The following is a 22,027-nucleotide window of genomic DNA, read 5'->3' as shown; positions in this document are numbered from 1 at the left end:
TCCAGGGAGCAGACTCTCCATCTGCCTGAAGCTGAGGTGAAGAAAATCCTGGCCTGAGCCAGCCCACACAAAGCTGTGAAGCCCAATAATATAGCAGGATGGGTGTTCAGACCATCTGATGGAGGTGCTGATAGATATATTTAACATCTCTCAGGAACAATTCATTGTCCCCTTGGGTTTCAAGGTGGCAACCATTATTCCAGTGCCAAAGGAGGAGGCAGCAACCTGCCTAAATGGCCATAATCCAGTGGCACTAACATCATCCATTGTGAAATGCTTTGAGCAGCTGGTCATGGAGCACATTAAAGCCTTTCTCCCAGCTACACTGGACCCTTTCCATTTTGATTATCGCTCAAGTTGATCCACTGATGATGCAATAGCCTCTGCCTTCTACTCTGTCCTGTCCCACCTGAAAAATGGGGTCTCATATGCCAGACCGCTGTTTATAGACTTCAGTTCAGCATTCAACACCATCGTCCCTTTGAAACTGGTGGGAAACTGTCCTCACTGGGTCTGAACACCTCCCTCTGCAATTAGATATCGGTCTGCTTAACTGTAAGGCCACAGTCAGTCAGTGCAGACGGCAAAGTCTCTCGTCCCATTACACTGAGCACTGGCACTCCCCAAGGCTGTGCACTCAGCCCGCTGCTGTTCACACTGCTGATGGGTGGCTGCATCTCAGGATCCAGCTCAAACCGTGTCATCAAGTTTGAAGATAACATAACAGGTTTTGTCTTTATCAAGAACGATGATGAGACAGAATATACAAAGGAAGTGGAGCGGCTGGTGGATTGGTGTGAGAAGAACAACCCAAGCCTGAACTTGGAGAAGATAAAGGAAATCAGTGTGGACTTCAGGAAGTGCAGACAAACCATCCCCCTTTGTGAATACATGGCTCCTCCATAGAGAGAGTTAAGTGCACCAAGTTCCTGGGAGTTCACATCATGGATGACCTCACCCGGTCTCTTAATATCACCTCCCTGAACAAGGCAACACAGCAGTGCTTCCACTTTCTGAGAAGATTAAGGCTCCCATACCCCATCTTAACTGCATTTTACAGGAGCACGATTGAAAGCATCCTGACAAGTTGCATCACCGTCTGGTACGGGAGCAGTTGACCAACAGACTTGAATTTTCTACAAAGGACTGTGAAAACAGCTGAGAGGATCAAAGGGGACTCCCTACCATCCATCGGAAACATTAATCCTAAGTGCTGCACAAACAGGGCCCTTCGTATTATTCTGGATTCCACCCATCCATCCAGCACCCTCTTTGACTTTCTACCATCAGGCAGGAGATGATGAGGCATAAAAACAAGAGTGGTCAGGATGAGAAACGGTTTCTTCCCCCAGACCGTTAGGCTTCTGAACTCCTGGCCGCATCATATTTGAAGTGTCACTGCTTAATCTATTCTGGTACCTCACAATATTTAATAATAATACACTTTAGTTTGTTATTTATGTGTGATTCTTCTGTAGATTTTTTCCTTACCTTCATAAGTTATCATGTATTATGTGTTATGTACTTTACACTCTGGTTCAGAGAAACGACTTGTTTCTATATACATAATATGGTTTTATATACGTTATATAAATATATGTAGTTAAATGGCAATAAACTTAACTGCACTTGACACACTTGATACTTAACAACATCTAAGATTCTTTGAGAAAAGTAGATGAAAGGGTGAAGGAATAAAGGACAAATAAGACAGGTTGCATGAAACAACAGATTAGTTGGATCAAACAGGATGCTGAGAACAGTACATTTCTCAAAATACAAATAAAAGTTTTCCCCAATCAGAAACCATGGATGAACAGAGAGGTTCGCCTCCTGCACAAAGCCAGAGATTCAGCCTTCAGGTCTGGAGACCGGGAGGCTTACAGCTCAGCCAGGGCCAACCTGAGGAGGGGAATCTCTCAGGCTAAACACACATACAAACAGAGAATCGAGGAGCATTTCAACTTCTCAGACCCCCGGCGCACGTGGCATGGCATACAGGTCATTACAGACTTCAAACGACCTAGTACTGTGCCCCCTTCCACCTCTGCTTCCCTCCCTGATGAGCTCAATTACTTCTACGCTTGCTTTGACCGAGAGAACAAGGAGGTCACCCGCAAAGCGGATCTCCCACCTGGTGAACGGCCTCTCTCACTTTCCACCTCCGAGGTTTGCGCCACCCTGAGCAGGGTGAAAGTACGGAGGGCAGTTGGCCCAGATGGAATAACTGGCCATGTGCTCAGAGTCTGTGCAGGGCAGTTGGCCGGGGTCTTCACGGACATTTTTAATCTGTCCCTGGCCCAGGTAGTTGTCCCCACAAGCTTGAAGATTGCCACCATCGTGCCAGTGCCGAAGCATTCCACTGCCACGGGCCTGAATGACTTCTGTCCAGTTGCACTCACCCCTATCATTGCAAGTGCTTTGACAGACTGGTTCTATCACATCTGAAATCCTGTCTGCCCACTACCCTGGACCCCCATCAATTTGCCTATCGCACCAACAGGTCAACAGAGAACACCATCTCCACGGCACTTCACTCTGCCCTGACCCACCTGGACAGCCCCAACTCTTACATCAGAACGCTGTTCATTGAATTTAGTTTGGCATTCAATACTGTGATCCCCTCCAAGCTGATCACCAAACTTCACCAGCTTTGTATTAGCTCATCCCTCTGCAATTAGAGTTTTTGACTAACAGACCCCAATCAGTTGTTAGACAACCTCTCCTCCTCCACTCTCACCCTGAACAGCGGCGTACCTCAAGGCTGTGTGCTGAGCCCTCTTCTGTACTCCCTTTTCACCTATGACTGCTGTCCGGTACATGAGTCTAACTCCATAATCAAGTTCGCAGATGACACCATGGCGGTTGGCCTGGTCGGAGGGGATGACAAGACGGCCTACAGGGACGAGGTCCAGCACCTGGCCGTGTGGTGTGCTCACAACAACCTGGCCCTTAACACCCAGAAGACCAAGGAGATCATTGTGGACTTCAGGCATGCTAGGAGCCACACTCACGTCCCCATCTACATCAACGGAGCTGTAGTGCAGCACATATCAAGCTTCAAGTTCCTTGGTGTCCACATTTCCGAGGATCTCACCTGGTCCCTGAATTCCTCCATCCTGATCAAAAAGGCGCAACAGCACCTTTATTTCCTGCGGAGCATCAAGAAAACTCACCTCTGTCCCAGGATACTGACAGACTTTTACTGCTGTACCATTGAGAGCATACTCACCAACTGCATCTCAGTGTGGTATAGCAATTGTCCCGTATCGGACCGCAAAGCACTCCAGCAGGTAGTGAAAACTGCCCAGCGGATTATCGGCGCCCAATTGCCCACCATTGAGAACATCTACCATAAACGCTGCCTGGGCAGGGTGAAAAGCATTATCAAGGATGCATCTCACCCTAATCATGGACTTTTTACTCTTCTCCCATCCGGTAGGCACTACAGGAGCCTCCGCTCCCGCACCAGCAGGCACAGGAGAGCTTCTTCCCCGAGTCTGTGACCCTGCTGAACCTCACATCACAGCCCTAAGCAGTATTGCACCCATATTGTACTGTGTCAGTACTTTTATATTTGTGTGCTGTAGCACTTAATTTTTATTCACAGTTATTTTGTAAATAACACTATTCTTTGCATTTCTGGTTAGATGCTAACCACATTTTATTGGCTTTGCATTTGTACTGGGCACAATGACAATAAAGTTGAATCTAATCTAATCTAATCTAAGTAAATCATAGAACAGACCTGCAATGTTGTGCTGACCTTTTAACCTTCTCCAAGATCAATCTAACCTTCCCTCCCACCCAGCCCTACATTTTTCCTATCCATGTGCCGATGTCACTAACGTATCTGCCTCTACCACTCTTTCCATTCACTTACCCCTCTGTGTAAAGAAGCTTCCCTCTGGCAGTCTCCCATCCTTTACTCCAATCACCTCGAAGGTATGCCCTGATATTAGCCATTGCTGCCCGAGGAAAAGGGTGTGAGCTGTCAACTCTGTCTTCGCCTCTTATCATCTCATTCACTTCTATTAAGTCTGTCTCATCCTCCTTTGCTCACTCAATATTTCCTCATAAGACATATTCTCTAATCCAGGCAGAATCATGGAAAATCTCCTCTATCCTCTCTTTTAAATCTTCCACATCCTTCCTATAATGAGGTGACCAGAATTAATCACAATACTCCAAGTGTGATAAAACTAGAGTTTAATAGAGATGCAACATTAGCTCACAGCACTTAAACTCAGTCCCCCACGAACCAAGGTCAACACACCATATACATTTTAAACCGCTTTATCAACGTGTGTGGCAAATTTGAGGGATCTATGGACTTTTACCCCACAATCCCTCTAGTTCTCCATTCTGCTTGTATCACTTCACACTTTTCTGGATTGAACTCCATCTGCCACTTCTCAGCCCAGTTCTGCATCCAGTCAATGTCCTGTTGGACCATATGACAACCTTCTACACTATCAACAACACCATCAATTTTTAAATCATCCGCAAACTTACTCACCCACTCTTCCACTTCCTCATCTAACTCATTTGTAAAAGACGCAAAGAGCAGGGTCTCGAACAGATCACTGCAGAACAACAGTCATTAACCTCAAGGCAGAATAATCTCCAACTACTGCCACCCTCTGCCTTCTGTGGGCAAACCAATTCAAAATCCAGGCAGCTGACACAGGAGGGAATTCGGTGAACAGAGCTTGAGCTGGACCCAGACAGGTAGAGAGGCATGCCAGTCCCGACTCTTAGGGTATCATTTGGGACCAATCAGTCAGTGGGTTAGACAATAAGATATAGGAGTAGAATTAGGCCATTAGTTCCACTGAGTCTGCTCTGCCATTTCATCATGGCTGAACCATTACCCTCTCAGCCCTATATATTCTTGTCCTTTTGAAATGAATGCCAATATTGCATTTGCCTTCCTCAGTACTGACTCAAACTACAAGTTAATCCTTAGGGAATCCCGCATGTGGACTACCAAAGTGCGTGACCATACACTTCCCGACACTGTATTCCATCCCTTTCTCCTAATCTGACCAAGTCTTTCTGCAGATAATGCTCTACGCTAGTATCTTTCCTGCAATACCACGGACTCTTAACTTTTTAGGGAGCCTTATGTGCAGCACCTTGTCAAGAGCCTTCTGAAAATACAACTACACAACATCCACCAATTCTCCTTTGGGTTGTGTTGAGATAACCAGGGAAGGTCAAGCACCAGTAGCAGATCAAGCGAACCAACCAGACAGGAGAGTTGTTCCTAACGATTGCCTTCAAGAAAAAGTAGGAGAGTTTCTGTGGAAAGGTGGAGTTTTCCCTAATTCTACCCACCAATGCCTTCTTTGTTTCCTCTTCTAGCTCTCCTAAGTCCCTTCATATGCTCCTTCTTGGCTACTTTATAACTCTAAAGAGCTCCGTCCGATCATTGATTCCTGAGGTAAATGTACCAATAGTCAAGAGGAGGAAGGAAGCTGTTTAATGTTTCAGTAACTTTAGTAATTTCTGCTTTGTCTTGTGTAAAACAAAGAACGGGTGATTTTAAATGTCTGATCAATGGAAAAAGTCATTGAACTGAGGAAGTTCCCATGGCCAGAGGGTTTGCAATTTCAACCAGTGATTTTGGGTCATTCCCAGATATCCATGTACCATACCAATTTGTTTGAAAAGCAAACTAGGATTGGGTCTAAGTAGAACTTCTGAAGTACAGTACAGTGGAACAACAATGTTCTTCTGGGTCATTATGCTAGCAGAGAATTCACTCTCCCTGACCATAAATCCTGGGCATAGTTCTAACCAAAAGTGCTTAGAGATGGTGACATTGAGAATTTAGTGAAATTTAAGACTAAATTCATATGTTTTGCATTTGCATCAGATTAACAGTTAAAAACGCTGAAAAGTAATTTGCTGGCACTTTTTAAACATCCTGTGAATCAAAGTGCATCGCATAAATGCAGGTTCTTAAATTATGATGGTAAAAGTGCTAAAAGTGCTAAGTACAAAATTCAACCTCTGACAGCTTATAGAATTAACTAAACAGTAAAGAAAATATTCCTTTTTTTGATTGAAGATGATTACTTGGACAGATTCGCCACTGGGAATGTCACTCAAACATTTGAAAGGTTTGGAACACAGGCTGATAAATTGGGTTTCAACGCCAACAAGAACAGCCACAGATGGGACAACCTGATGGAAAGGTGATGAAACCTAACCAGCTCTAAACGAGGAATAATCTGCACTTTATTTTATTCACTCAAAGAATGCAGGATACGCAAGCTGAGCCAGCATATAATTACTCATCAGTAGGTGTTATCATTATTACTTAGAGATAAAGCATGTTCACAGGCCCTTTAGCCCAATGAGCACACACCACTCAATTATACCCAAGTTACTAATTAACCGAGTGATTCATACAGCTCTGGAATATGGGAGCAAATAGAAAGCAAGTAGCGAATAGGAATAATTTTGGATCTCCCCCTCCCCCTCCCACCTTCAAATCTCTTACTAGCTCTTCTTTCAGTTAGTCCTGATGAAGGGTCTCGGCTCGAAACATCAACTGTACCTCTTCCTAGAGATGCTGCCTGGCTGCTGCGTGCACCAGCAACTTTTACGTGTGTTGCTTGCAAATAGTAAGCTGTCTTCTTGAACCCCTTCAGTCAGCGAACAGAGAGCAATACAGCACTATACAGGCCATTCACCCCACAATGCTGTCCCAATCTTGACGCCAATTTATACTAGATGTCCTCCTGTGTATTATCCATGCCTCTCCATTCCTGGCCTATTTATTTGTTGATCTAAAAGCCTTTTAAATTCCATCAAACTGCCTGCTTCCACTACTGCCTCTGCCATGACACCTACTAAGCTCTGTGCAAAAAATCTTGCACCTTACCTTTAAACTTTACCCCTCTCAGCTTAAAAGCAAGTCATCTAGTGTTTGAAATTTCTACCCTGGGAGTAAGATTCTGACTATCTATCCTAGTTATGCCTCTCATAATTTAAAGAAACACCTCTATCATGTCCCCCCTCAACCCCTGACACTCTAGGATTAGAATCAGAATCAGTTTATTATCACCGGCATGTGATGTGAAATTTGTTAACTTAGCAGCAACAGTTCAATGCAATACATAATCTAGCAGAGAAAAGAATAATAATAATAAATTAAATTTAAAGTAATAATAATAAGTAAATCAATTTCAGTATACATATATGAATACATTTTTAAAAGTGCAAATACAGAAATACTGTATATTAAAAAAGTGAGATTGTGTCCAAATATTCAATGTCCATTTAGGAATCAAATGGCAGAGGGGAAGAAGCTGTTCCTGAATCGCTGAGTGTGTGCCTTCAGGCTTCTGTACCTCCTACCTGATGGTAACAGTGAGAAAAGGGCATGTCCTGGGTGCTGGAGGTCCATAATAATGGACGCTGCCTTTCTGAGAGACTGCTCTCTGAAGACGTCCTGGATACTTCGTAGTCTAGTGCCCAAGATGGAGTTGACTAGATTTACAATCTTCTGTAGCTTCTTTCAGTCCTGTGCAGTAGCCCCTCCATACCAGACAGTGATGCAGCCTGTCAGAATGCTCTCCACGGTATAACTATAGAAGTTTTTAAGTGTATTTGTTGACATTCCAAATCTCTTCAGACTCCGAATGAAGTATAGCTGCTGTCTTGCCTTCTTTATAACTAAATTGATATATTGGGACCAGGTTAGATCTTGACCCCCAGGAACTTGAAACTGCTCACTCTCTCCACCTCTAATCCTCTATGAGGATTCATATGTGCTCTTTCGTCTTACCCTTCCTGAAGTCCACAATCAGCTCTTTTGTCTTACTGACATTGAGTGCCAGGTTGTTCTTGCGGAACCACTCCACTAGTTGTCATAGCTCACTCCTGTACGCTCACTCGTCACCACCTGAGGTTCTACCAACAAGGGTTGTGTCGTCAGCAAATTTATAGATGGTATTTGAATTACGCCTAACCACATAGTCATGTGTATATAGAGAGTAGAGCAGTGGGCTACCCCTGAGGTGTGCCAGTGTTGATTGTCAGTGAGGAGGATATGTTATCACCAATCCACACAGATTGTGGCCTTCTGCTTAGGAAGTCGAGGACCCAATTGCAGAGGGAGGTACAGAGGCCCAGGTTCTGCAGCTCCTCAATCAGGATTGTGGGAATGATGGTGTTAAATGCTGACCTATAGTCGATGAACAGCATCCTGACATAGGTGTTTGTATTGTCCAGGTGGTCGAAAGACGTGTAGAGATTGCATCTACCATTTTCCTATTGTGGCGATAGGCAAATTGCAATGGGTCCAGGTCCTTGCTGAGGCAGGAGTTCAGTCTAGTCATGACCAACCTCTCAAAGCATTTCATCACTGTAGATGTGAGTGCTACTTCTTAGGTAAGTTATTTTAGTACTGAAGTGGATGCAGGAAATGAATTAACCGATTTTAGTACTGAAGTGGATGCAGGAAATGAATTAACCGATGAGTAAGTAAACAAAGTTAGCTATCAATCTGCCGCTGTGAGAATATTTTGCAAGTTTTGACTGTAAGAACTGTGAAAAATGAACTAACAGAGATCTTTAAAAAGATGAAGTATTTGTCAAGAGTGGTATAGATAGAAAGTTCCCTCTTGTGGGGAAAGAGCATATTGAGAGACTATTTTACAAGATATTCATCAATAAATTCAATAACGTAATGATGGGGGATATCAACATGTAGGTAAATTGGGAACATCAGGATGGTGCTGAATCAAAAGAGAAGTTATTTTGAAGAATGCCTATGAGATGGCTTTTTAGAGCAGCTTGTAGTTGAACCTCCCAGAGAAAAAGCAATTCTGGATTGAGTGTTGAGTAATGAACCAGATTTGATTAAGGAGCTTAAGGTAAAGGTACCCTTAGGAGACAATGATCATTATTGGATAGAATTCACCCTGTAGTTTGAGGGGGAGAAGCTAAAATCAGATGTATCAATATTACATTTGCGTAAAAGTAACTACAGAGCCATAAGAAAGGAGCTGGTCAAAGTTGAGCAGGAGGGGACACTAGCAGGGATGACAGTACAACAGCAACGGCTGGAGTTTCTGGAAAAAACTCAGAAGAAACAGGATTGGTTCATCACAAAGAAGAAATCTTCTAAAGGGAGGAGGAGGCAACCATGGTTGACAAAGGAAGTCAAAGAGACCATAAAAGCAAAAGAGATGGCATATAATATAACAAAGACAAGTGGAAAGTTAGACAATTGGGAAGCTTTTAAAAACCAACTGAAGGCAACTAAAAAAAGTAATAAAAGAAAAATGAGATAAACGTGCGAATAATATAAAAGAGGACACCAAAAGTTATTTTCAGATATATAAAGAGTAAAAGAGAGGTAATGTGGGACATTTAAAAATGATGTTGGAGAGGTACAAGTGGCGGACAAAAACAGCAGATGAACTGAGTAAGTATTTTGCATCTGTCTTCACTGTGGAATATGTCAGTAGCATGTCAGGAAGTGTCAGGGGGCAGAAGCTACTTGGGAAGCTGGAAGGTCTGAAGATGAATAGGTCACCTGGACTAGATAGACCATAGCCAATGTAGTCTGAAAGAGGTAACTAAGAAGATTGTGGGGGCATTAGTAGTAATATTTCAATAATTGTTGGATTCCAGAATGGTTCTAAAGGACTGGAAAATCGCAAATGTCACTCCACCCCTCAAGAAGGGAGGGAGCCAAAAGACATGGCATTACAGGAAAGATACTAGCATGGATAGAAGATTGGCTGACTGGCAGGAAGTAAAGAGTGGGAATAAAGGGGGCCTTTATTGGTTGGCTGGAGGTGGCTAGTGCTGTTTCACATGGGTCAGTGTTGGGTCCACTACCTTCCACGTTTTATGTTAATGTTCTGGATGACAGAATTGATGGCTTTGTGGCCAAGTTTACAGATGATACAAAGATAGTTGGAGGGGCAGGTAGTTCTGAGGAACTGGGGAGTTTGCAGAAGGACCTGGACAGATTAGGAGACTGGGCAAAGAAGTGTCAGATGGAATACAGTGTAGGGGAGTGTATGGTTATGCACTTTGGTTGATGAAGTAAAGGCATAGTCTATTTCTTTAAATGGAGAATGAATTCAGAAATTGCAGCTGCAAAGGGACTTTGGAGTCCGAGTGTAGCATTCCCTAAAGGTTAACTTAGGGCTTGAGTCAGTAGCAAGGAAGGCAAATGCAATGTTAGTATTAATTTGAATGGACTAGAATATAAAAGCAAGGATGTGATGCTAAGGCTTTATAAAGTATTGATCAGACCAAATTTAGTGTACTGTACACAGTTTTTGGCTCCATATGTAACGAAGAATATGCTGGCATTGAAGGGGGTCCAGTGGGGTTTACAAGAATAACCTAAGGAATTAAATGGCTAATATTTGAGGAGAATTTGACAGAGAGATAGACTTAATAAGGGATATAGTGGCATTGGAGACAGACCAAACTAATTTTTGGGCTGAGACCCTTCATCAGGACTCAAAACGTCAGCTGTTTAGCTCTTTTTCATAGATGTTGCTTACCTTCTGATTTCCTCCAGCATTTTGTATATGTTGTTTGGATTTCCAGCATTTGCTGATCCCCTCATGCTTGTGGTCATTTTTCTATCTTCTTGTGTTCTCGTGACCATAGCTTTCCATTATTTTTCTCTCTCTAACTGTCCCTATTAGCTACTCAACTGGATAATTTCTACAACCATTCTCACGACAATTTTGGCCTTGCCTTACCAGGGATGTCTCCTTTATTTTATCCTTTCCCCATTTTACTGCAGTGTAAAACTAAATTATGCTTTCTTGTTCCCTGTTCTGACAAACTGTTGATCTGAAACATTAACTCTCATGGTCTTTCCACAGATAATAAGAAAATCACACCTGTTAAGTAAGCATTTTGCATCTATTTTCACAGAAAATAGCAGTAATTTAACATTAACACATCTCTAGGACCTGGTGATTTTCATCCTAAGTATTTAAAGGAATATTGTAGATAAGGAAACTGCAGATATATTAATTAGATTTCCAGAAGACTGAAAAATTGCATACACCAGGCCTTTGCATACAGAAGAGTTAATTTATTTGAAATCCATGATAATGGGAAGTTGCTGGAACATATCATCCACACTCAGCGGCTAAGTAATGGAAAAAGAAAGTCAGTATGAATTTTTTAACATTAATGTCATATTTACCTAATCTACTTAATTCTTTCTAAAGCTGGCACTACACAATGAATTAAGGGAATCTATACACAGGTTGAGCATCCCTTAACCGAAATTCCAAAATCTTAAAACCTCTGGAATCCGAAGTTTTTTTGTGTGCTGACAATACACCACAAAAGGAAAATTCTACAATGCACTGGGAAGATTCCCAGGTAATGCACAAGTGTGTGCGTACCACAGACAGTTTTGAGTTGTGACCTCACATAAGTTAACGAATAGAAGTTAATGAAAAATAAAAATAAAGTGAAAATGAAGATCCAATTGTGTATTGAAAGAGTGGAGTGAATATATGCTGCTTAACGGAATGCTGATCATAGAAAAGCAAAGATCTATCATGACGAACTGAAAATTGGAGGTTATTGTGAATATTCAGCAGACTCATTGCAGAAATGTAAGAAAAGGCACGACATTAAATTTTTAAAGATTTGTGGTGATAAATCGTCTGCTGATCACAAAGCAGCAGAGAAATTCATTCATGAATTTGTCAAGATTGTCACTGACGAGCATCTAACACACTGAACGGCTGCATCAGTACATATGTGTGACGAAGAAGTGTAAGGCAACGACTGCCTAGCGGTAGCACATAAATCCCTAGTCAGGGACGATGTCCACCTTGGTGGCTGAGGTAGTGATTGCTTATCTTTACGTTGGTTCAGTGTATACATTGTTGTTTAATGCACAAAATGATTACAAATATTATAATCAAACTACCTTCAGGGTATAGGTATAAGCTTTATATATAATGTAAATGTATTTCGTCCTATCCCCAAGATATATCTCATTATATAGATGCAAATATTCCAAAATCCAAAAAAATCCGATCCAAAATAATTCTGACTCCAAGCATTTCAGATAAGAGGTGTTCATCCTGTTTACTGTATGTAGACTTATAAAAAAACAATTAAGATCTTATTCAAGGTCTTTTACCAAAACATAATAAACCCTGATTTGAAATTAATTTTGATTAAATAGACATGATATGATGTTGATATTGTGCAGGAATGTATGAGGGCAAGTTCCATCAACATACTTTGCATTCTCTTGTGTTTTCTAATTAAGATGTATTTAATAATTATATTGCTATTAATACAATGTTGAAGTAGATATTAAAAACCATTTCATCTAATGGAAAGATTCAGAGCAAAAAGAAAACAGTGAAATCCAGAATAATACTTACCACAGAGGGAGGCAGAATTGTAACATTGGTTCAAACTTCCCCATAGTTTGTGAATACAGTCAATTGAAACTTACTGAATCATTATCAATAGGTGTTTGTTAGCTAGTGTTTGGTTGGGAAAATTAAGTCAAATTGAATAGAGCACTGGACAATTCTGCCATGATACAAGTGAATACTGGAATATTCAAGATGTTGAATTCCCCTTTCTTCTTTCTCCTTTCTATTGTACATTTTCTTTGACTTGAACACTGAATGCTCTGCAAGGAGCTTTAAAAAAGCCACAATGGAGCTTTCCAGGGATTTGTATTGTACTTGGCAACTTATCACTATTTCTCCATTCCAAAATTCCTTCTGAAGACACAAACTGAGTACAGTAACTAATCACTTTTATGTTTTTTAATATATTTATAGCTACATTTTTTGAGTTTGGAAAATTTGGTAAGGAAAATAGCTTAAGGTTGCTTCCAGAATAATTTACCAAGATTGCAGTTCTGTATAAAATGGTAAATATCATGTTCCATCACAGCTATATTTTCAAGCCATAATCAAAATACACATATCTTGGTTTGCAATGACGAAAATATATTAGAAAGCAATAAAGTCAGGAAAACTAATGGCTTCTGAATTTGTTCTGACAGCTTACCAAATGTGTATCTTGTTTTACGGTGGTTGGCATCCAGCTTAATGGTGCATTACCGCCTTACCAAATATGGACATTTTGTTCTTGTGTGGTTGGCTAATGAGGCTGCGTTACATCATTGCCATTCAACCAATAAGAATGCAATTCAGAATGATCCTTCTTAGTGCTGACTAAATGAACACTAATTCTCAGTCATGTTCCTTGAATGCTAAGTGATAAGCTATTCTACAATTTTTTGTAACATTATTCTCTATTCTGAAAATACAAGACTAAGTTTAAAGTTTAAAAAGAAAAAATATTTTCATTAAAAATCAGATGGATTATTTTTCAGAGGGTCAAATTGTGCATAGCATACTTAGTTACTAATTTCTTCACCAAATAATCCACATTCATGTCTGAAGTTCACATATGTTAAAAGTACTTGATTAAAAAAAAGTCACATACCTTGCTTCTGGAGTTAATAATTTGCTTTATGACTACCTTGTCTGCTAGCACCAGTACTTTAGTGACAGAAGACAGCAGTAATCGTGCAGCTTTTATCATTCCAGTTTTATCTGTATAAACTGTTGCCCTTTCATCTGATTCTGGCTGGTCAAATGAGCCCACGTCAGTCAACTGTGCAATGCTCTCTCCTACATAGTAACACAAATCAATAAAACATACTCAAATACATTAAAATATTAAATTTCAAAAACCATACAAGCAAAATGCACATATACTTAACAAAAACTTCTCATTTAACCTGAAATCTAGTCATATATAATTGAAGCTGAACATTTGGAAAATGCACTGATATGAAGGGATTCGATAGGGTTAATGTGACCAGGCTTTTTCACTGAGACTAGGTGTGTAGAATAGATGTCAAAGGTAAAGGGTTAAAGGTGAAAAATTTAAAGGGAACTTGAGGGGGAACCGTTTCACTCAGAGCAGGGGTTCGCAACCGGGGTCCATGGACCCCTTGCATAATGGTATTGGTCCATGGCATAAAAAGGCTGGGAACACCTGACTCAGAGTGTGGGAAGGGCATGGAAAGAGCTGCCAGAAGAAGTGATGGATATGTGTTCAACTGCAACATTTTAGGGAAGCTTCAATAAGTGCATGCATGAGAAGGATATGAAGGGCTATGCTCCATATGTGGGTCCATTGGACAAGGCAGAACGGTAGTAGTGACTAGAGTCTATGACTCTACTTATGTCCTTTTCAAAAGTAGAAAAGAATCATCTAAAATCCAAAGCTATTGTTTCAATATGAGAGACGTTTACACTGTCAGCAAATTTTGACAGTTAAATATAATTTTCCTTTCCTAACAGATGAGACATTAAATGATAAACCGGAAGGATAGATGATGCTATTTTTTTTGGTAGGTTCATACCCAGGAGGAGAGGAAAATGGTCAATAAAAGTTACAGGGAAGTTACACAACTCCTATTTCTTTTTTTCTCAATATTTTTTATTCTTTCATAATAGACAGCATGCCAGTCAAATTGCATTACATCCTCTTACATCAAAACAGAGTCTGAAACTTCACAAAATACACACCAATCATCTTACAAATCTGTTCTATAGATTTGTTGTTACACTTTGGCTGTAACTCAGTGGGGCTACTACCAAAGCATCTTGTTAAGCCCATGGGAGTCCTTATGGCTGCTATACATACAATTACTATTTAGTGAGCACACCGATACCCAAGTGCCTGCAGTGGGTTTTGATGGACAGACACAAGGGCTACATTTTTAATGGTATTATCCAATTAATGTGCTGCCATTACTGAATGGCAAACCTGAAATTATGAATTCAGTTGCTCATCCACATATTCTCCCTGTTGGACTCTGATGTTTTTGATCCAATGCGCTTTCAGAAGTCAAGAGCACTAATAGAACAGAGGAAGTTGGGAATGGGCAACAGCAGGAGTCTAAGAACAAAGAGGGAGGGAAGGAAGGAAGGAAACGAATAAAGACTAAAGACTTAACAAAGACAGCTGAGCAACATGTTCAACTCTTTTTATATCATAAATAAGAAACATTACATTCAAAATTGTAGATAGAAATTAACCAGACAGCCGCTATTCAAATAATGTAACACCAGAGAAGCTTCCAGAATCATACAAATTTAACCACTACGGGACACACTGAACAAATGCATATACAAATTGCAGCCAGTAGGAAGCATTTTAAATAGCTACATGTAAATAGGTAATCATATAAAATACAAGCAAGCATAAATTGATAAACTGCACGGAATATAACACCTCAATCCAAATATAAATACTTTATTTTGGAACTAAAAGACACCAGTCTTTAACCCTGAATATCAAATTTAACTTTATTTCCAGATTTATTTTGACACTGCTCTTGGAACAATCTTCCAGAGACAACTGCGTCCCAGTTATTTTCAGGTGCCTGAACCATCAACTTCAAATTGACTGTAGCTTTGTTCAGCTCTGGAAAATGCTTGAATATTCCAGATTTACAGGATTCCAACTACTGGCACTTAAAACCAAGCTATGGAAACCACCAACAAAAAAAATGCAAATTACTTTTGTTTTGCGTTGGGCAGCATGGTAGTCTAGCAGTTAGTGTAACGCTGTTATGGTATCACCGATAACTGATCTGAGTTCAATTCCAGCCACAGTCTGTAAGAGGTTTGTAATTCAACATGACCGTGCGGGTTTCCTCTGTATGCTCCAATTTCCTTCCACATTCCGAAGATGTACAGTTAGGGATAGTGTGTTGTGAGAATGCTCTGCTGGTGCCGGAAGCATAGCAGCACTTGTTCAATGACCTGCACAACCCTTGCTGATCTGATCTGACGCAAAAAATGCATTTCCACGTATGTTTCAACGTACACGTGAGAAGTAAAGCTAAACCTTTTTTAATATGGAATCAGGAGTTGCAAGCATCTGGACCAGGCAAGTATCTCAGGGGTTAAAATGCAAGCTCCACTGGGGCACCTATTGCAATGACAATGATGAAACCAACTTCCAACAACCCATGAGCCTTCTCCTTCATGAATACATTACAGGTCCGCTAACTACCTTATATTTCTTAAGTTGTTTTTATTCTTTTTCCTCTTCCCACATGCACACTCCATGTGCCCCAATATTTTATCTAGTAAACTTTCAAACAAATGCAACTACTAAAGAACAAATTTTAAAGAAAATGACTCTATTCCTTTCTTTTTTGCTTCATGGTTGTTTTCAATTATGGTTCAGAAATTCTGCATTTAACTTTTAAGCTTACCTTTAATGCTTCCTGTTTTGTATTTGGCTTTGACCTTATAAAAATGCAAGCAACTTTCTGCCTTCACATAGAAAATGTCAAGCAATTTATCTCAATTTTTTAAATTCTCCAAAAAGTTGTTACGATTTGCGCCCTGTTTCAAAACTACATGGACAGCAAAAAATGATTCAGCAAGGCTCTTTTTTCATTAAGATAACTGAAATGGAAACATGATGAAATTAGTAGGAACTTGTTTTTCAGACATGATTAATTTGGGCTCTCAGATGGACAATTTACATACATGACAGTCAACGCTTGTCTTTCACCTTACGAATGTACAAAAACAAATTCCAAATGGAGATCTACAATCTGGAGAATCCTATAAGAAGTAGCAGATACAGCCCAGTCCATCACAGGTAAAGCCTTCCCCACCATTGACCACATCTACATGAAACGCTGCCACAGGAAAGCAGCATCTATCATCAGGGACCCCCACCACCCAGGACACACAGTATTCTTGCCACTGCCATTAGAAAGAAGGTACAGGAACCTCGGAACTCACAACATCATGTTCAGGAACAGTTAAATACCCCTCAACCAACACGTTCTTGAACCAAGGCGATAACTTCACTCAACTTCACTTGCCCCATCATTGAAATATTCCCACAATCAATTGACTCACCTTCAAGGACCTCCATCTCATGTTCTCAATGTTTATTGTTTTACTTATTATTTTTATTATTATTATTTCTTTCTTTCTTCTTGTATTTGCACAGTTTGTTGTCTTTTGCATGCTGGCTGAACTTCCAAGATGTTGCGGCCTTTCATTGATTCTGATTATTCTATAGATCTATTGAGCATGCCCACAAAAAAATGAACCTCAGGGTTGTATATGGTGACATACTGTATATGTACTTTGATAATAAATTTGATTTGAACTTTGGAGACTGAAACCTCAAGGAGAACCTTCTGTTGCTATTAGTCCAAAACACAGACAAATCTAGTCTTATTAGCAAAAAAGAGAAACTGATGAGTGTACAAGAACAAAATGAATAAACAGCTCAGAATCATTTCTGTTAAATTCTTATTTCCAGTCACTCAAAATCTGATTGCTCAGAAGAAATGATGGGTATCAAGTAAAAATTTTTGTTTTTGTATTAAACCTATTTTCAGTTCATATTTTGGGAGCAATACATTACAGCTGTTAAGAGCAGTCCCATCAGTTTTAATTTCCCTGCTGGCATATTTTTAGGATGTGGGAGGAAATGAAAGCAATCAGGGGAAATGTGCAAACATCAGAGGTCCCAATCAAACAAGAGTCTCCATCGCTGTGAGGCAGCACCTCTATTGCTGAGCTAATATGCCAGCTATATTACTCGAAACTGCAAAAAAAATAAAACAGGAAGACTTTGGGAATTTAGGCAAATAAGCTTAGGAAAACTGAAATCATAACTACTTCAAATAAACAGCATGATTTCAAACTCAATACGTAACCAGATTCCTGATTTCATCAGACACTTTGCTGTGTTTATAGATGGATGTGTGCCCGGTTTAAATATGCCCACCATATTTGCAATGGCATTCTGTACAGACACCCGACTCACATGCTTCAGCCCTAACCATCCACTCTCAACAAAAAGCTGGGAACATCTATATACCTCTGTCAATGAGAACGGGAGCGGGAGCTTGACCAGGAATAGCGCCAATTACATGATGGGTTTCATTAGGTATAAAGGCTGGAAATACAGGTAGGAGTAAAGGGTAGAAAGCTAAGAACAGTTCACGGAGTACAAACACACCAGGCCCATAGACTGCAAGATGCTTGGACAGAGCACATGTCCAGAGTGCAGAATGGGATGAGGAAAGGTGCACAGCAGTAACATGATCCGGAATGGGGAAAGATGTCCAAATGGAGTGCAGAGGAAACACGCCAAGAATGTGGGTGTGTGTGTGTGTGTGTGTGTGTGTGTGTGTGTGTGTGTGTGTGTGTGTGTGTGTGGTGTGTGTGTGTGGTGTGTGTGTGTGGTGTGTGTGTGTGGTGTGTGTGTGGGTGTGGTCATGAATAGGGTCACATGTGGAGACAGGAGATGAAAATTGAAGCAAGGCCAAGTACGTGAGAAGGTGCGTCGGGGGCGAGGGGGGAGGGAACGTTGACTCAGACCATGAGAGGCCTGCATCGGGCATTTTCATGCCTTACAAGGGCAGATTGGAAGTCTGTGTGGGGCGTCACTCCTCGCACAGACACTAGAGCAATGTGTGGTTAAGTGCCTTGCTAAAGGACACAAACACGCTGCCACAGCTGAGGCTCGAACTAGTGACCTTCAAATCACTAGATTAACGCCTTAACCACTTGGCCACGTGCCCAACAGAGAGGAAGGAAGATGCAATGGCTGCAGAGAGTGCTTCTATGGGAGGGTGGAAGAAGGACAGAGCAGGAGGAGGATGGTGAGACAATCAAAGGAAAAGATTCAGGGATGGAGAGCAAGAGCGCTAAGAATCAACACTTCTTGGGCAATAGTAATCTCGATATTTCTAAGATATCGGCTACCTACAGCTGGCAACTCAAGACACTGGAAAGTTGCCAATGCTGACTCCACAATGCCCTCAAAATCCACTGGAAGAATAAACAAGCCAAGGACAACATCAGTTTCTAAACTTTCATCTGCTATGTCAATGCCCCATAGTTACATGCAGTGGATTCTTTTGGAAAAGCACATCATTGGCATACCTGACAACAAGTCACAAAACAGACACTCTATTCCAAGCTCTGTCACAGAGAAAAAAAAATCACCATGTAGGAAGAGAAAAAGGTTGCAGTGGTAGAGTCTTCAAACCGCACATTGGTCTCACCAACCTCTCCAGAACTGAATGAACTGGAGCGGAAGCAAGTCATCCTTGATTCTGAAGGACGATCTAAGAAAGAGTTCTGAACGGATGAAAACAAAAGCAGTAATAGACAATATCGAAAATATATAGGGGACCTTTGTACATTTTAAGAATCTCATATCTTTGTCATTGTATAGTTTGCTCAGAAATCATGTTGTTGGTTGAAATTTAGCCATACACTGCATGGGACAGGTTCAGTAACACCAGAAATATTCATACAAGATTCTCAGTTGCACGTAGATGCTCCAAGCTAATGTAACATGGAAACAAGCCCTTCTGCCCAACTGATCCATGTCAACTGTGTTGCCCAGTGAGCTGATCCCACCTACATGCGTTTGGTCCTTGAACCCTCTAACCTCTCCTACCATGTATTTATGTACATGGTTTTTAGATGTTGCCAACGTGCCTGCCTCAACCACCATTTCTGTCAGTTCAATCCAAATACGCACCACCCTTGGCATGACGAAGCTATTCCTTATGTTTCTTTTAAATCTCTCATCTTGGATCTTAAACCTATGCCCTCCTGTATTTAGTAACCACTCTCTTGGAAAAAGACTATGGTGCTTTCACCCTGCCTATGCCCCTCATGATCTTACCTATTTCTCACAGTCTCCTGTGTTTCCAGGGAATAAAGTCCTAGTCGACACAACCTCTCATTGTGACTCATGCCTCCATGTCAAGCAGGTTTGGCAGGAGGAGAAGATGGCGGCACGCCACGCGTGCGCAGCTCTCCGGTGAAAATGATATCTATCGTATCTGTTAAATAGGGGCCGTGGATAATTCTGATTTGATGGAGAATGGGCATGAAAGCACAGAGGAACACCTGGAGAAATTTCTGAAACGCCCGTTCATTGCTGTCATTACTGTGTGGTCGGGAATCTTTCGGAGGATAGGCCTCAAAATCCCCGGCCTTGCCTGCTTTTGGCGACCGAGAAGGAGGTCGAATCGCTCGGACAGAGATGGCGCTCAGTACTCAGTGTCGGAGAGCTGATCGGAGCTCGAAGTTTTCGGATGACTCAGAGTCGGATTGTGGTCGGCATGGCAGGGAGAGTTTTTCTTCCTTCTCCCGTCTGCGTGAGATATGGGACATTTGAGAGACTTTGAACTTTACTGTGCTCACGGACTTCTTCATCAAGTTATGGTATTGTGCACTGTTGTAACTATATGTTATAATTATGTGGTTTTGTCAGTTTTTGCAGTCTTGGTTTGTCCTGTGTTTTGTGATATCACACCGGAGGAAATAATGTATCATTTCTTAACGCATGCATTAGTAAATGACAATAAAAGAGGACGTGTCTTCATAATCATAAGTAACATACCAGTAAATGTTTTCTGCACTCTAATTTAATAAAATATTTCTTACAACAGTGTGATCAAAGCTGTACACAATATTCCAAGTGCTCATTGCATTTGGCCCAGATGGAATCCCCACCCATGTCCTAGACCCTGCACAGATCAGCTAGAGGAGCTATCTGCAGAAATATTTTATACTCTCCCTGCTTCAAAATGAGATTCCCACTTTAGGAAGACCACTATCATTCTGGTATCTAAGAAAACTAAGGTAGCATGCCTCAGTGACTACTGCCTGGGGGCTCTGATACTCACCTTCATGAAATGCTTTAAGAGGCTGGTCATACACACGTTAATTCCAGCCTTCCAGACAACATCAAACCACTGGAATTCACCTACTGCCGAAATATATCGATGGAAGAAGCTATCTCCCTACACTCATCTTTGGAGCATCTGGCCAGTAAAGACACCTACATCAGATTATTACTTGACTACAGCTCTGTTTTCAATACTATAATTCCAAGCAAATTCATCACCAAACTCCAAGACCTGGGATTCAACACCTCCCTTTGCAACTGGATTCTTGATCTCCTCACGAACAGACCACAATCAGTCAGGACAGACAGCTAAACATCTGGCATGATTGTCCACAACACTGTTGCCCCACAAGGCTGTGTCCTCAGTCCCCACTTTATTCCCTTTACTCTCACGACTGTGTGGACTGATTCTGTTCTAACTCCACCTACAAGTGTGTAGATGTCACGACGGTAGTGGACTGAGTCACAATAATGATGAACCAGAGTACAGGAAGGAGACAGAGAGCCGAGTGATATGGTGTCATGACAACAACCTTTCCCTCAGTATCAGGGAAACAAAAGAAATGGTCTTTGACTTTTGGAACAGGAGGCAGTGCACATACATCAACAGTGCTGAGGTCAAGAGCGTTAAGAGCTTCGACTGAACATTACCAATAGCTTGTCCTGTACCAACCACATAAATGCCATGGCCAAGAAAATGCACTAGCACCTCTACTTCTTCAGGAGGCTAAGGAAATTTGACTTGTCCCTTTGGCACTCACCAGTTTTTACAAATGCACCAATGAAAGAATATTATCTGTATGCATCACCACTTGGTACAGCCACTGCTCTGCCCAAGTATGCAAGAAACTGCAGAGCGTCGTGGACACTGTTCAGCATGTCATGGAAACCAGTCTCCCCTCCATGATCTCTGTCTAAAATTCTCACTGCCTTAGTAAGGCAGCCAACATAGTCAAAGACATGATCAAGGACTAGGACTCCACCCACTCCAACACCCCCACCCCACCCAAGCCGGACATTCTCTCTTCTCCCCCTTCCCACTGAGCAGGAGACACAAAAACCTGAAAGCAACACACACACACAAAATGCTGGAGGAACTCAGCAGGTCAGTCAGCATCTCTGAAGAGGAAACAGTCAACGCTTCAGGCTAAGACCCTTCATTGTGACTGGAAAGGAAGAGGGGAGAGGCTAGAATCAAGTATCATCGAGCAGAAATGCCAGAATGTTCTGGGACTCCTGAGATGGTAAAGAGTTAATTATGTCCTGC

At 41.3% G+C, this 22,027-nt stretch overlaps 1 protein-coding gene across 1 annotated transcript in view; it reads right to left on the bottom strand.

The window, feature by feature from the left end:
- Positions 1-22,027, bottom strand: part of ctnnal1 (catenin (cadherin-associated protein), alpha-like 1) — a 326,511-nt gene that overhangs the window by 125,883 nt on the left and 178,601 nt on the right. The window contains exon 3 of the mRNA XM_063044087.1: positions 13,495-13,682. Coding sequence (XP_062900157.1) covers positions 13,495-13,682 — 188 coding nt within the window. The remainder of the gene's footprint in view (positions 1-13,494; positions 13,683-22,027) is intronic.

The sequence above is a fragment of the Mobula hypostoma genome, chromosome 3, assembly GCF_963921235.1.
Source record: "Mobula hypostoma chromosome 3, sMobHyp1.1, whole genome shotgun sequence".
Lineage (NCBI taxonomy): Eukaryota > Metazoa > Chordata > Chondrichthyes > Myliobatiformes > Myliobatidae > Mobula > Mobula hypostoma.
This window is presented reverse-complemented; position numbering and strand designations above follow the sequence as displayed.